At 29.4% G+C, this 17,641-nt stretch overlaps 2 protein-coding genes across 2 annotated transcripts in view; one reads left to right on the top strand and one right to left on the bottom strand.

Moving 5' to 3' along the window:
- Positions 1-6,295: 6,295 nt before the first annotated feature.
- LOC100160137 (tRNA-splicing ligase RtcB homolog) lies at positions 6,296-11,536 on the top strand. The gene is made up of 10 exons (XM_001947192.5): positions 6,296-6,624; positions 6,687-6,882; positions 7,402-7,532; positions 7,614-7,740; positions 7,806-7,912; positions 9,020-9,179; positions 10,516-10,691; positions 10,762-10,896; positions 10,983-11,147; positions 11,223-11,536. The coding sequence occupies exons 1-10, from the start codon at positions 6,529-6,531 to the stop codon at positions 11,448-11,450; spliced, it is 1,521 nt and encodes a 506-aa protein (XP_001947227.1). The 5' UTR covers positions 6,296-6,528; the 3' UTR covers positions 11,451-11,536.
- A 2,580-nt stretch (positions 11,537-14,116) lies between these two features.
- LOC100168077 (sodium- and chloride-dependent GABA transporter ine) overlaps positions 14,117-17,641 on the bottom strand; it is a 36,687-nt gene continuing 33,162 nt past the window's right edge. The window contains exons 8-12 of the mRNA XM_029491411.1: positions 15,706-15,818; positions 15,213-15,353; positions 14,882-15,082; positions 14,409-14,585; positions 14,117-14,342 (exon numbers count right to left, since the gene is read on the bottom strand). Coding sequence (XP_029347271.1) covers positions 14,172-14,342; positions 14,409-14,585; positions 14,882-15,082; positions 15,213-15,353; positions 15,706-15,818 — 803 coding nt within the window. The 3' untranslated portion in view covers positions 14,117-14,171. The remainder of the gene's footprint in view (positions 14,343-14,408; positions 14,586-14,881; positions 15,083-15,212; positions 15,354-15,705; positions 15,819-17,641) is intronic.

The raw sequence follows: 17,641 nt of genomic DNA, 5'->3' as shown, positions 1-17,641 counted from the left end.
TTAAAATATAACGCGAATATACACGATAAATTGATAATATATAACAAAAAGAGCTGGTAAAATAAATAAGAGGTAGAAACATGACGGTGACAAAGGTATTACTAATAAATATTTAGTTGATTATTGACCGCGATAAGTTTTTTATTTTATATAAAAAAAAACAAATGCTATAATTTTCTATATGGCGGCTACGCACCTTGATATCAAGTAACACATGCTAATTTATTGGCGATCGTGTTTGTATGTCAATTATAGATATGAGTTTAAAAAAAAAAAAAACATGAAATCAAACAAATGAAATCGTCTAGACAATTTTAATTGATATGAATTATGAGCTCGTATTTTAAAATTTGACAGCATATCGATCAATAAAATATTATAAATATTAAACCTACTGGGTATTATTGATATTATATATTATGTAACTTTGTATAAGTGTTTGCTGTATTGGGATGCTGGAGGGTTCCTGTCATTCCGAGACTATAAAATTACAATATTGTGTAAATAAACCTATACCTAGGTAGTTGGATAGTTACGGACTGTTATGATAATGTATATGGCTTACATCCCTTCTAATTCACCAACGGCCATCGCCATAATATTCCGAAGGAAAAATGGGCGTACATAAAACACAAACTTATAAGTTATAATTATCCATCGCTACTAACGGCATACTTTAATAATTAATTTTCAATCGTTCGTATATTGTTTTATAATAATAGCACTGTATATATATATTTTATATTGAACCTGTACGCCTACATCAAACTTAGCGTGCTGTAAATATTAGCGCCGAAGGAAAATTTTGATTTTTTTTTTTAATAACACACCTACCTAATTAAATTTATGACCTATATATTACTACACATATAAGAAAATATTTAGTTTTCTGCTTGAGAAAAATTAATTAAGTAGCTTACACAAATATTATTTTCTTAAATAATCCGCTTCAAGTGGATCCACCTTAAATACAATAAATCTATTATATGATAGAACGTATTTATTATAATCTGTAAAATATTTAATTATTTATTTTGGATGAAATTGTTTTACTTTATGGTTTTTAAATATTCATATTTATTTTTTAGGGATCAAATTGCACGAGTCATATAAATATACATAACAAATAGTGCTATTTTTTACGAGAAAAATAAATATTATCATAGCCTTGGTCTGTTTCATCTAAATATGTAAAGCACCTCTAAGTAAAAAAACTGAAAGTGCGCCTATATAATATGACTTTATAATAAATTCTTTAGTTAAATAGTTAGTTTAACTACAGTATTATGTTTTTTTTTTAGCTTTTTAACAATAGATAATAAATTATTACCAACCTAGGTGTTATACTATTATAGTAATAGTGATTACTGATTAGTGAGAGTTGTGAATCTACGCCTTCGACTCGTAATTCTCGGAAAACAGGTGATGTGTTTCGTCGCATTGGAGCTGATGATGACTGATGAGACTCATCAAATTGCACGAGTCATATAAATATACATAACAAATAGTGCTATTTTTTACGAGAAAAATAAATATTATCATGAATTTACATATTAGAGCAGACAACTATATACTACTACAAGTAGACATTTAACAACTTTCTCTACAGTGGATACACAATGTAGAAACTTTATAATAGCATTATATTAAATGGATGTTTGAATTTTAATTTATTTTGCCATTTTGGCCAAGAATGGTCTGAGATGCCAAAAATAAATATTATACAATGACCGAGTCTTCGACCTAAGTGAATTATATTCATTATATGAAATAACTGAAAATAATTAATTTATAACTATTTATCACAGACGTGTATTTGTAAGTCTTTGGGCTGTTTTGATGCAGTTTTGCTCCTGATACATGTTATTTTTCTTGGCCATTTTCTAAACGAGTTTTGGAACTATCTTCGATAATGTGTCTTATCATAATATAATTATGGTTTGCAGGTTTCCTCACTCCCACACTGGCAGTTTTGTGTTTCACTAAGGCCCTATTTATATAGTAGGTGTTGGCCATAGGCGCAACTAGACCAATATTTGCAGGGGTGCACTAATTATAAATATTTCCTGTATAATTTTACCTTAACATTGTATATCTATTAACAATAATTCAAATGTATATTTATGTGAAAACTAAGTTAGTGAAACACTAACAGTAGATACTAAATTGTAACCTACTTCACAATTATTCAGCCAGTAAATTGTATTTATTTAAATTAATACTACTTTAGACTTCTGGACGACGTGGTCAGAGGCACCCGTAGAGATGGATGACATTGGGATGCCATTGCATCCACTGGGATTTTTTTTAATTAACAAAAAAATCAGTGTATAATAATGTAAATATGTGAATACCTATGTATGTATAACATAAATTTAATTTTGACCCACTGAGCTGATTTTTTGTGGTCCACCTACGATTATAAAGAACTTTATAAAACTATATATAAAAAGTTCTTTATAATCGTGGGTGGTGGTCCACCTCTCCTATCTCAATTATACCCTAATCAATAATGCCATTACAATTGTTTTTATTCAGCTGAGTAGGTACTTTTTAACTCTGACTGATTTGAACTAGAATTAGAATAGCTTTAAAAGGACGCAACACCCACATATGTTGTCTCCGTCTTACAAACGTGTAACATAACAAATTTACGCTCAAAAATTCAAGTTTTATGCCGTTAGCTTAAAAATTAGAGTGAATCGACCTATTGTGAAACTCGATAGTTGATGGTAAGAACGTTATCTGTGTCTTGTCGGAAGTTTTTTTATGATAATTCAATTTTTAAGTGAGTTATAGTGTGTATAATAAATGTAAATTGAAAATGCTCATAACTCACTTAAAAACCGAATTATCGTAAAAAAATTTCCAACAAAACACAGACAATGTTCCTACTACACTCTAATTTTTAAGCTAACGGCATAAAACTTGAATTTCTGAGCGTAAATTTGGTATGTTACACGTTTGTAAGACGAAGACAACACATGCGGGTGTGGCGTCCTCTTAAACAGGAAGACTTATAGGTGATCGTTAATTTCTTGTAGTTTTGTTTTTTTTATTAAATACTAGCATGTACTATGGACGTAAATAGGGGCAGCCACAGTGGAGAGCTATATACCTACTTGGTATTAATTTTTTGTATCCTGTGTTGGCCACAAACACTATATAAACAAATGTATATACAAATAAATTATTCATATTTATTATTATTATAAATAATAGATATACTGGCTCAATAGTACCTATGCTGCCTAGTTATTAATTTTCTTATTAATGTTATTACCGTTTTAATTTTGCTCAAAATACATTTGTATAATATAATACATCAGTTTTTACTTTCGTTAATAATATTTATATTTTTCCGATTACTGTTATAGTTTTTATTTTCTAAAAGTTTTCTTATATTCTTTTTAACTTTTTTAAGTTTCTTTTCGTGCATAAAAGTATAAGTTCTTTTTATTTTCAACATAAAACAATATTATAATTTTAGGATTCATAGCCTCATGCACATCAACACTGAATGAAATTATTAAGTATTAACGAAGGATTATAATATCTCTCAAGCCACAGACCTGAAGACTGAAATATATTTATGCACTTACATTGTTTCAATATCTATTAAGCTTTATAGAAAAGTTATTAAGTCCAAGTGATGATAAGGAATTATTTTTATATAAGTCTTGGTCGGCGCATAAGTAAGCTAAACTATAGATAATAGATGCCTAAGCCAAGTAAGATGATTTTACGTATTAAGTATTTTGTAAAATGTACCTATTTATTTATTATTGTCATCCCCTCACCATTTCATCTCCACACCAAACACATCACCCACTATCGCCGGCCGGCGTCACACACTCAAAATAAACACTTTGTTCCAGGACCGTAAAAACATTTTTATGAATCAGTATAACGACATTTAAAACAGGTTGAATAAAGAAGCCCTATAGAAATAGTGAGTGGTAGGAAACTAGAAACAGGTAATACTTTGATAATCTCTAAATAATAATAAAAAAATTATAACATATTATATTATAATGTATACCTAATAAAAACATGATGAATATAATAATAATAGTAATCATAATAATATATTACATAGTTATAGTTATAATATAAGGACAGTGTTGAATTTTAAATAAATTCCTTTCCAGACATTAAAATTCAACGCTATAGTAAGCCGAAAATATGCGAATGCCGTATTGCGACAAAATTAAAAATTTTAAATTAAAACAATAAAACCTATTCAACGTTAAATTCGATATTTGTTTATTTATATTAAAATATGTTTTATCGATGTATAAATAATGAAAAATGTTATACAAGAGTAGTGCAGTTTTCGCTGTACCGATCTATGTAAATTACAATATTATTGTAGTCGATCGGCGTTCGCGTGTTCTCGCTTGCGATGTGGATTAGGCCTACAGGGGACACCACAATAAAAAAAACGCGCCATGTGTAATACCTCATGCTTTTAAACGACATGGATGATGTGATATAATGCCGTTTAACAAGCTAGGTGGTGTGGAAATTTATACGACGCTGCAGTCACCCTATAGGCAGGTACATCGAGTACATTGAAGTAATATAGATAACACGAATACTAATAAGATAATAAAACCTGTATAACAAACCGCGGTAGAGACTAAAGAAATATATATTTGGAACTAACAGATCACAGATGGTTTAAGCGCAAATTTACGAAACCTTGGGTATTGGAGAAATGTTTGGACACTTCCTATCATGACTAAATAACATTTAAAAATTATTTTTTTCTATACATCATTGCGGCGCCATTTGTAAGACACGTAGGTATGTAAAAAATTAAAAAAACAAATATTTTGTGATAAATGATTCCTATTATAATAGTATATTCAATAATAAATACACTTCAATAACAAATTATAAACTAGGAGACAATATCAACGCCGTCAAATTCATAGGCAGTCTTTCATCCTGCCAAAGATAAAGATAAAACTTCGTTATCCCGTGTTTAAAGTTATTTAGTCAACCCATAATATAATAATATAATATTATGACACAAATAAGTAATAACTATACGTATCTGTGGAATGTGACATGTTCTGTATAACACATTAAATCAGTGATCTCAAACTCAAATTACCTACGGTCCATATATTTTTTCAAAAAAAATTCGAGGGCCAAATTTTAAGTGTCATTTTTATACTTATACACTAAAAACTAAAGACAAAATGAAGGCAAAAATATATTCAAAATTCATTTATTTAAATGTAACTTAATATACTATGAAATTACTTACAAGTAATAATAAAACATGAACTTTAGATAATATTTTATGTATTTATGATGCGTAAAAAAAATTAACAATTTTAACAATTCTTTTTATATTTTTGTTCAAAATGTATTTTTATTGCGGGCTACTTAGAAAGGGTAAGCGGGCCACAAGTAGCCCGCGGGCCGTATTTTTGAGACCGCTGCATTAAATAAACTAAAGATTATTATTTATATCATAATATTATGTTATAAGTAGGTACCTACATATTTTATTCCTCAATATACAATATTATATAGGTAATATAGTACAATATTTTTGTATATATTGATAATTTTTACTCCAAAATAATCAAAATATAATAGAAATAGTCTTTTATATTTTGGGGGGGCATATTTAAACTGGGGGGTGCACAAGTCTCCTCAGCATATCCCTAGTTGCGCCTATGGTGTTGGCATTTGCCTTTCTCAGTCGTAAATCGATTTAAGGTAATCTACAGAGTTATTGGCAGATTGAAACCTGGAAATATAATAGTTGTTGGTTGTTCACCTGCAATTCAGTATTCTTCAGGTCCTATCCATTCTTATATTACCTATATAACAAAACTTTATTATATAAAATCCAACTTCTTAATACGAAATGACGTGCATACACGAAATAAGTCGTAAATAATAAGACGTATAACGCGAAGAGCCTGATTTACAGGATTTCCGGGCCGGTGATTTTGATACAAAAGATGCCTCACAAAAAATCGTCAATTATCTCAAAAAAAAATTCAAATTGATGCAAAATTGAAGGATATTAGTCAGTCACTCAGTTAATATTGCAAATCGGGCTATGGTAATTGGTAAGGTTTGCAGAGTTGCAGTGTTCTATACAGTTACAATACACTTATACATACTGCACAGTGATCAATTCACAATCCAAATAGTCAACTTTTATTCTGATAGTTTTTAATTTTTCCCTAAATCCCGCGTTTTAAAAAACCAAGGAGAATTTAAGCCATTTTCATCGTATCACACGGATGATAACAGATATTGTTATTATGATAACGTGAATCACAAATCTCGATTCTCGACATTCGATTTTAAATTTATATTTTGTACTTCTGTAATTTATGAGTCATATTATATAGTTATTAGTTATAATATTTATTGTTTAATATAATATATTAATATGTAATATTATACAAGTCTCAGAAAATAATAATATCTTTATTTTGTACTATACCTTTATTATAGTCGTAGTGGAACTAACTAAGTTATAATTGAAACAAAATGGTTGTAAGAGCGTATAATGAAGAACTAGCATATCTAGAGAAAAAATCTCCATATAAATGGGAAATAAAGAAAGGATTTCAACCAAATATGAGGGTAAGTGTATGGATTTTCTTAAAATGTTTTTGGTTTTAATTAGAAAATGTTCATTTTTATAGGTTGAAGGGGTATTTTATGTGAATAAATTTTTGGAAAAACTTATGTTGGAAGAGTTACAAAATGCATGTCGACCAGGAATGATCGGTGGATTTTTACCTGGAGTTAAACAAATTGCTAATGTGGCTGCGTTACCTGGCATTGTTCATAAATCTATAGGGCTTCCAGATGTACACTCTGGTTATGGATTTGCTATAGGTTGGTTAATAGTATTTTTTTACTAATATGTAAGAAAGTACAGTGTACTTTTAATATTATCCGCTTAATATGGTAGCTTAGCATTCACAGATAAGCAAATTCCACGGATAATCTGCTAAATTCAAAACGAAAATTCAATAATTAAATTATTAAAAAATTATAATTATGTAAATATTGTAATATTATATAATATACAGTATTTAAGGAAAAGTAAATGAGAACTCTTTTTATTTTTATTTTTGGGTTAACTGATAATCTGATAACGTGGGTTGTACGTTAGTTGCATTTAATCATGTACATGGTTTGTTCTCTCCAGAGCAGATAATCGAGAGTACACTGTAGTTGAATTTCCAAATGATTCTGACTGGGCTTTTTATATTATAGTATTATACATACAAATTATAATAATTATTTATGAAAATTGATTTCACTTATAGATATGCAATATGCGTATGTATAATATTAGTTTTCACTTTGCATTAATTTTTATTGTTCTTTATAATTTTTATTTTTTTTTAGGAAATATGGCTGCATTTGATATGGATGATCCTCAATCTATTGTTTCGCCTGGTGGTGTAGGATTTGACATTAATTGCGGTGTACGATTACTCCGGACAAACTTATTTGAAAAAGATGTCCAGCCCATCAAAGTAATACTATAAATTATAATACTAATTTAATTTTTGCTATCAAAATGTTATCATATGTAATATTACCCCAATGCTATTTAGGAACAATTAGCTCAAAGCATGTTTGATCATATTCCTGTTGGGGTAGGATCAAAAGGAATCATACCGATGAATGCAAACGACTTAGAAGAAGCACTTGAAATGGGGATGGATTGGTCTCTAAGAGAAGGTAAATATCAGGTTAAATAAATTAAAATTTTAAATATTATTTTTAAAAAATTATGTTTATATCAGGCTATGCATGGGCTGAAGACAAAGAACATTGTGAAGAAAATGGTAGAATGTTGAATGCAGATTCGTCTAAAGTTAGCATGAGAGCTAGAAAAAGAGGTTTACCACAGGTAAATTATAAATTAAGAATATTGCATAGTTAAGCCAGGCATGTCAAACTCAAAGTATTAACTGAGCTAATAGATTAATATGTGGGCTGCACATACAATTGTATTGAAAAAAATAATATTTTATTCATTACTTACAATACTATACAATATTTATCCGATTACAGTTTACCAGAAGATAAGACAGAAAAGTAACATTATGTATACCTATCTCTAACATAGTTGTGACACAAATGATAGTTATAAATTCTAAGCAGAGCAATCAATGTATTGATTTTACAACAATGGGTTTTTTTTTTTTTTGAAAGAGTCAAATAAAATTTTTATGATTTCACTCGATTTCTCATATAGCAGTTTTTTATTTTGTTGTGGTTCTAAAAACGAAAAACCGTAGACACTTGAAATTTACATCATATGTTTATTTTATCAATTCCTATACTTGATAAAATTTGAAAATATTTTGATTCATTTTGAGCTGCTTACGGACATTTTCAATTTTTTTAGTTTTTTTTTTTATAAATGTCAATAAAATTGTATTCGTTAGGTCAAAAAGCTTGAAAATTTAATATAAAGCTCCTGATATATTGTTACGTTAGAAGTGGAAAAATATTAAAAATACATATGCACAAATTATTTTTACAAGCATTTATAGTTCAAATTTTAACAAAATTTAAATTTAAAAATATATAAATTGCTAAACTTTTATAGCTAAGGATTGAAAATCTAAAACAAGGTTCTACGTAAATAGGTTAATTCATAAACTTAAGATCATAAGATCACCAAATATACTTTGTAATATATCATAGTATGACTGTCAGTCTTCACTCAGAATCATTTTTTGTGTACAATGATATTATATCATTGAACTTAAATGTAACACCATCCATTACTGTGACCCACTTGTAACCTACTGTACAGTAAAACGATACCTTCTTGCTCACTTTTTTATATTTTTTTATTAATTTGTTTTATAAAATTACAATTATCCATTAATATTAGTATTTAGTAGTTATAAAAAATGAGCCAAGGGCCACGTGTTTGAGATGCCTGGTTTAAGTGCTAACACAATTATTGTTTTTAATTTTTTAATATTTATATGCTTTTTTATAGTTAGGAACATTAGGAGCAGGTAATCACTATGCAGAAATACAAGTAGTTGATGAAGTTTATGATAAATGGGCAGCAAAGAAAATGGGAATTGAAAATGTTGGTCAAGTATGCGTTATGATACATTCTGGAAGTCGTGGTTTTGGACACCAAGTAGCAACTGGTATTATATATTGTATTATATTATGATAATATAAGATGTAGGAAATATTGATTTTTAAGCTCAATATAAATTAATATAATACCTCTTATATTAAAAATATAAAAATATGAAACACATTTTATAAAAGACTTTCTTGCTTAGTATTTTTAGTGATAGATAAAATTCTTAAGGGATAATTTTCCGTACATACTAAGCCGCTCAGCTTTTGTCTAATAAATTTTATTATGTTGTGAGTCATCTCTGTAAATCCATTAATCAGTACATTTATATTTGCATATTTTTGATGTCTATAGCCCAGATTAAGATGCTTTTCTATATTTTTTCTTGTGGTCATGTAATATTCAATGTGAGCACATTATATTGTGTTCTATGACGTTTTTTAAATTTTATAAAATTATGTATATTTTCACAATTTTATTAGTTTTTAGGTTATATTTTCATTATTTTACTTAAATTATTATTTCTTATTTAATTATTAATTTAGTGTCTTAATCTCTTAAAATAATAAAACATAAATACAACTTTGGTTGACAGTTATCGACCAATATTAATTTCTATAAATGTTTAATTTTATTTTATAAGATCATGCAGTTTCAGCTACAATAGTGTTACTGATATTAAGAAGTTACAGCTTATAATTTGTTATACTCGCATACATTATATGAACATTTTAGAGTGCATATTTTAACTTTTTAATGCATTTTTTTTTTTGTTCAATTAAAAAGCATTTAAACAGCTGAGCTTTACTATAACTAAATCCGGGCTCTTAGAACAGTTTTGAATTAAAAAATAATTTATTTACAAGTATTGAACTATAACAGAGGTGTTCAAACTTTTTCATCCCACGGCTCCTTTGTGTGTTTACAATATTTTTACGGCTCTCAAATTATTATGAAAAAGTTGAAAAAATACGTAAAATATGGCTAATATGAGTGGAGTGATAATAACAGTGACTTTAGTACTAGACATAAAACTTCAAATAGTCTCGTAATGTGTTTCATTATCGTTTCCATAATCGCTTTAATGATTATAAATAATATTTTTCTTAATTATACATGATCTACATTAATTTTGGTTTCCGGTGCTTTAACGCGGCTCACTTAGACAACTCTCTCGACACCCCTGGGAGCTGCGATGCACAGTTTGAATACCTCTGAACTATAAAGTAAAACTAATATTTTCAAAACTTCTATAGAAAATACATGGCCATAAATGATTATTGATAAATAAATACATTTGAATAGTATATTAATTATAAATTATAAAAATAAACCAAATAGTAAATAGTATGATTTTATTGGAAAGAAAAATGTATTTAAGACTTTCTTTACTTAAGATGCTTTACTGGAAATGGAAAAGGCTATGGCACGGGACAAAATTGAAGTTAACGACAGACAATTAGCTTGTGCTCGTATCAATTCCAATGAAGGTCAAAATTATTTAAAAGCCATGTCAGCTGCTGCAAATTTTGCTTGGGTGAATCGAAGTTCAATGACATTTTTAGCACGTCAAGTATGTATAGTGACAACAATATTGTCAATTTGTTTATAAATAATTAATTAGTATTTATTTTTTTTTAAAGGCTTTTGCAAAACAATTCAAATTGACTCCAGATGATTTAGACATGCACGTCATATATGATGTATCTCATAATATTGCAAAAATGGAACAACACTATATTGATGGAAAACCTAAACACTTATTGGTGCACAGAAAGGTATTTAGAACATAGGTTTATAGAAGTTATTAATTAATGTATTTTAATATACTATTTGCTCAACATTATTTTATTCGTTGTTTCAGGGATCGACAAGAGCATTTCCGCCTTATCATCCTCTTATTCCAGTTGACTACCAACTAACCGGTCAACCAGTATTGATCGGTGGAACTATGGGTACCTGTTCATATGTGTTGACTGGAACTGAACAGGGTATGAACGAAACATTTGGGTCTACATGCCACGGAGCTGTAAGTGATTTTTTTTATTCAATTTGTTTACTTGTTTAATTTTAATACAATTAATGAGATGTTTTTTTATTCCAGGGACGTGCATTGTCGAGAGCTAAATCTCGTAGGAACATAGACTATAATGATGTATTAGAAAAATTGCAGAAACAAGGGATTGCCATTCGAGTGGCTTCACCTAAATTGGTAATGGAAGAAGCACCTGAATCATATAAAAATGTCACTGATGTAGTGGACACTTGTCATGAGGCAGGAATTAGTAAAAAGACTGTAAAGTTAAGACCAATTGCTGTTATCAAAGGATAAAAATAAGTTTTATTTTACTTCTATAATTTATAAATTACATCTAACTACATGTATATTTTGTATTATATATTCATTAACAATATTAATATTATTATGTAAATGTTTTACCTGCATCTATTGCCATTTACTATTGGCTATAATGTTAATTAAGTGCCACAAAATGCCTACAATTTTGTTCAGGCAATATTCTAGTAACTATTACTTATGAATATTAAGCTATACATCTCATTCTATTTAAATTGCTTAATAAAATAAGTAATCATTTAAATATACAATTAAATTGAAATTTAAACTTCAAATGTATATAAAAAAAATTGTGCCAATGTATTTGATATTTTTAAATTGCTATATAACAACTAATTAGTTTCTTGTGCGTTTAACCACGTTCAAATTTTTTGGTTAGGAAACAAATTTGTCATAAAGGTAAATAATATTAACAAAATTAAAAAATATATATTATGTCTAGTAAATGATAGTATAAATATTTGTTCCAAATTTCAAGTCTCTATGATTATTCATTTTTGATATTACTGGGATTTTTGACCTACTCAAAGTACCAATCAAATAGGTTGAAGTTTAAGGTTCATTTTCTGCACCAAAACATGATGAAATGATGACGGATACTACATTTATTTATTTTTTACTCGCAGTCTAGAAATTTTATATTAGATTTATTTCTATGATTCAACTAACTACTTGTGTTCTGTATATTTAATAGGTTATTGCTATTTATACCATATTGTCCACATTATGATACATAACTGACATTTTATGATGTAGTTTGATTATCTGCGACTCCAAAAGTCTGAACGAACAATTTTATGATATCGTAGTACTATATTATCCATTATCCAGTACCTAGTTTGTATGCTGTAGTAACATAATGGTGAATTAAATAAGGTTTTCATGAGTTTTCATTATTTTTTTTGGTTTTGCTTTACTTACTTTGGTAAATATGCAAAATTTCATTTTCATGGCCACCATAAACTACCCGAATGTAGCATTCCAAAATTATTAATTGATGAAATGATGACTGCTATTTTTAATTTTGGATACATTCATACACATCTATTACTTGTATAAATGCTGTAAGTTGTTATTTGTTAGGTATACTTATTAAAACCAATATATAGGTATCAGGTAGGAACTATTTAATATTTATACCCATGCAATTAGGTGAAACAGGTACCATTTAAATACTTTAAAAATAGTTATATATTGTGTGGCAAAGGCTTCCAGTGAGCCACACATACTATTTTTTGTCACGCCCCTGCGTTCATGGAAAAGGTTATGCAGGGATCTATGCAACAATTGTCTACAAAATATTAAATGTTTATACGTCATGCAAGGAGGTTATACTATAAATTTAAGATGTAACCAAAAGTTTATGTTTTGTAAGGACCGTGGTAGGTATACATTTTAGTTTCTGGTTGTGCAGGGGATACGCGTCCGGCGGCCGGCACTTTTGGGGATTTCTTCTTTTCCGCCCGGCACTTTGGGGATTTCCTCTTTTCCACCCGCTGGACGGAAAAAGGTTGCTTTCCAACGCTTCAACCGTGGTCGAAAACCAAACTTTCGGTGCAGGTGTGACAAAAAAGTATTTTAATGTATTTTCCAATAAGTGTTTACTGTTTGGAATTTAAACACAAATAGGTTACATTTATAAATTATTTCAAACATTTGTGAGAGTTCTTCAGGACCAGAGTATTTGTCTCGGTGAGTTTTATTTTGTTTGATAAATAGTTTATTTTTTATTCCTATAAATAAATTAAAACAATTTCAACAATAATAGTCATGTTGTGTCATTTAAACTCGATCACATACCTATTATAGATGTTCTGTGATAAAAGATAGACTGAAGCTAGATACCTAGCACTTTTTATAACATATTATTCATTTATGTTGCGGATTTAGAGGGGGGAGTCCTGCAGGGGCACTGGATACAGGGAATATCTATTAGTAAGAGTTTCGATTTATCCGTCGAAACCCATTGCTGTTATTTGATCGAAGTGTTTTGACTCGTAGGCCTTTTAAATGTTTATCAATTGTTTTTTTTATAAAAAAACTTACCTAGGTACTGATAAAAACACGTTTTTTCGACGTACCTACTTTAGCTTTGAGCTTTGACTTTTGCAACAATACGATTGTGCACTAGAATAGTTAGCAGACAAGTAGTATCAATAAATATCATATGGTATTTATGACTACGAATATAATATTTTAGGTACAATATGATTTATAATTTATGAACTATACACATCTACGTTAATTATAAATATTAAAAAGTGTATGATGAATGATTGCGTTAAAAATTTCAAAATTGTATTATATAAAAGTAAAAAAAATCTAATCTGTGTAAGGTAAATTCGTTTTATTTTATGGTAATATTTTCAGATCTCATTTATAATTTAAAATGTTCATTAGAATCGATTATTAACCACATATAGCATTATTAATGATATTAAAATAAAGTAGGTAAAAGTTGTGTGTTAAATTTAGCATAAAATTCACATATTATTGAATATTTTCAGTTATGCATGTACTGTACTAGTTACGATGAGTTGTACCTACCTATTGAGTGTACCATATTATAGCTGCAGGGTATGGAATGTGTATGTGGTATGTTGTAGTGGCAGTATAATAATATTTAAATAATATTTAAATCGTTATTTGTGAAAAACAACTAGGGTATAATTGTGTACAAAAATCGCTGGTATACAATCATAAATTATTATATTTACTATTTTTAACAGTTTCCGGGAAGACAATAATAGGTGGTATTTGAGGTGCTTTGCATTCTATTAAAGTAGCCATTTCTTTTAAGTTGTCTTTCGATGCAATTGGCAGCTCACCAAATTCATTTGATTTGGGCTTTATTGATCTGTTCAGTTTCTAAAAAAAATACGTACAATGAAAAAATTATTTTATAGTAATAGATTTTGTAGTTGTTCAACTTACTTGGTAAAATGTCATTCCTTCGGAATGTAGGAACGTATAAACAGACATGATGGGTATACATGCCAATGAGATCATAACCATGGACCACCCTATCACGTGGACCCAAGTGGGAAAGCTCCGAGTACCATTCATATAGGTCGGTGGCTCATAGTCTGTTAAACTGAAAGCCCATACAAACTAATAAAACAAGAAAAAAACAAACGTTAAATCAAATTATTATTCAAACATTTAACTCTGGTCATATTGGTATTATTTTATCGATATTTATTAGAAATTAAGTTTTAATATTATGTGCATTTCGTTTTTGACTTCGATGTACCTAAATCGATGTCTGATCAGAAAGGGCCAAATGGAAAATTATCCTTTTAGTTTTATATCGAGAGGGTTGTGGGGGGGGGGGGTGTTTGTGGTGACTATATATATATTGTTATTATACATCGAACAATTTACAATATTATGATAATATAACTTACCAATAGTGAAAGAGGAGTAGTAATATACCAACTGAATTTGAAAAACCACAACGGTTTTGTTCCCGTGATTCTTTCGATGTCCGCTACAATTTTATTACCACCATACATCCAGGACACTGCTATCACTTCGAAAAAAGCAATGTAAATCACCGACCACGTAGAAGTGTAATAGTCGATTATTTGGAACAAATATGTGCCACCCTGTGAACAGCGTGTAAAGCAAATCGACGAAACGATCGATATAATTCAGTTGGTCGTGTTTGAAATTTGCAGTGTAAGTACAAATACGCGATAATAGTGAAAAACAAAATTTTAATGAGGCTTTTCAGACCTGCGTGACAAGTGGAAGTCCGAGTAGAAACGAAGCAAAGCAGACCACCAAGACCAATAGTTCGTGGCAGATTAGATATTTTTTGACGGCGCGTGGAAATCCATCTTGTATGGACGTCACGATGACTTCGACGATAGCAAACTGAAATGAAATAAATAAGTGTAATTACCAGCAAACAAACCAAGAATTCAATTATATATTACGAGACCGGTAAGTATAACCTGGATGGCTGGATACTTATTGTTAAGCAAAAGTTATAGTGGCTGCAACTTCTGCGTGAGTTGTCACTCATAACCCCCTTTATTTGGAGACAAATTTTTAAAACCCTTTTAGTCTTTGGGGGATTGCGATTCATCAAGCTCGTTAACGAGATTACATTACGTTTGCAGACGTTTTAACAGAAGTTAGGCAGGTACATATTCTACAAGGTTATGCGTAGGTGGGCATACAATCGCAGGGCACTGTTACGATGAATGCTTATGCTATAAATTACCTCGCTGTTCAGGGCCAGACAAAATATCATGAAGAACAGTAACATCGAAAGGTAGGTGGAGTACGGCATACTGGATAACACTTGCGTGAACAGGATGAACACGATTCCTGGTCCTGCTCAATACAATACAAAATAAGCGATAAACTATTATTAGGCACTGGTAATGAGTCACTTATTGCAAGGATAGTTGCTAAATTAGACAACAGATATTACGCGTCTTATTAACACTACCTATCGACGACGTGCAGTGCATATACGATGAGTTTATATTTCAATAACCAATTGTCTTCTCGCCACAATAGATAATGTATTGTGCGATTTAACAGGTTTTTGCGTTTTTAAGTATCTATATTCTATATGCATTTTTATGACATGATATATTTAAGACTTAAGTATACTTTTATGTGCTTAGATAGCACTGCACAACCGACGATGAATACTTCTTAAGTTATTGTTATTACTAATTAATTATTATTAATTTTATTATCATAGTGTCATTTACCATCCGGTAGGACGTCTTCCACGGGCTTTCCGTATTCCTTGGCCATACTACCCAATATCATCCTTTGCGATCTGCAGCATTTTCAAGCTGTACGATGTGATAAAAAATATTATAGAAAAAACAACACCCAAAATATCAAAATCGGGTTTTTTGGAGAATATCTATTTGGACGGCGCTGTAACCAGTAGTTAGTTTATGTAATATACTAATATGTATCATACATTTTTGGGGAAGGTCAATACTCCCCCCGAGGCCACCTGTGCACATTGGTTTTGGAACGACGTCATTATATGATATTTTAATATACCTTATGATCATTCGAAAAACGTAACTATCTATAAAATCAGATGTACCTACCTATGTTGCAGACTCTCAAAATCGGTAAAAAATACAATGATATTTTTATGTAAATAGCTATATATGTATTTTAAGACATGTATAGTAATACATAATACATTGTACACTATATTATGTAATACGTTATTTATGTAATATTCTTGTATTTTTTAAATAAATAATTAATAATAATAATAATAACTGTGTATAGGTTGGTAGGTATATGGTACACACTACAGTAGTGACTACACGATTAAAACTAGAAACATTTTAATTCCGTGACATATTTTACAATAATTATCATCGTTTGGAAACTGAAATGGAATTCATTATGATAATTGTATTATAAACAATACAAATATTCATGGTCACTGTGAAGAAAGGAGGAAGTAGAACGAGAATGACGATTATTACAATATCTATGATCTTGCGAATTTGAAATAATCGAATCGAATCACTATCAAGTATTATTCATACTCAACAGTTGGGTTTTTGATAATTTACCGATGATTAATATTAATGAGTCTATGATTAATCTATATACAGGGGTTTTTCACTCAAATATGGCAACGCTATACAATATGCCTACATAAACGGCACGAGCTACGCACGTTTAGTCATTACCCCGTAACACATCAAAGCAGTATTTAAACCTGTGATTAACAATAATCAATCATCAGTCAATCGTTTGATTTCCTGCCAAAACCTGTAACAGTCGTTTGAGCTGAAGTGATATAATAATCTAGCGAACTATAAAATATGATTTTCAACAGTCAGTGTCTCGATATATATATTCGGTTAGTTTTTAGCAGCTTACGAAGCGTAAACGTGGGTATATTTATAATGCAATAAACACTTTAATCTGAATATTATTATATCGATATAATATTATATTATGAGATATTCATGCTAATACAATAGTGGTCGACGAGGACGGATAGTCATCAAGCGGAGTATTTTTTTTTTCACATGTATTGTATAATGTACGTCATAATGTCATATTATACAATGTGACGATCGAAATATGATGAAGTGTTATAATTTATAATTATTTGCAGTTCGATTGCGTGGGGTGTTAAGTATAGGTATTATATTTTA

The sequence above is a fragment of the Acyrthosiphon pisum genome, chromosome A3, assembly GCF_005508785.2.
Source record: "Acyrthosiphon pisum isolate AL4f chromosome A3, pea_aphid_22Mar2018_4r6ur, whole genome shotgun sequence".
Taxonomy (NCBI): Eukaryota; Metazoa; Arthropoda; class Insecta; order Hemiptera; family Aphididae; genus Acyrthosiphon; species Acyrthosiphon pisum.
Note: the sequence above shows the minus strand (reverse complement) of the source record. Positions and strands in the feature narration are given on the sequence as shown.

What these genes read in the sequence shown, in the direction of transcription:
- LOC100160137 (XM_001947192.5), top strand. Translation starts at nt 6,529, where the DNA reads ATGGTTGTAAGAGCGTATAATGAAGAACTAGCATATCTAGAGAAAAAA. An exon ending in AAGATGTCCAGCCCATCAAA is followed by an intron (nt 7,533 to 7,613) that starts GTAATACTATAA and finishes AATGCTATTTAG; the next exon opens with GAACAATTAGCTCAAAGCAT. An exon ending in GGATTGGTCTCTAAGAGAAG is followed by an intron (nt 7,741 to 7,805) that starts GTAAATATCAGG and finishes TGTTTATATCAG; the next exon opens with GCTATGCATGGGCTGAAGAC.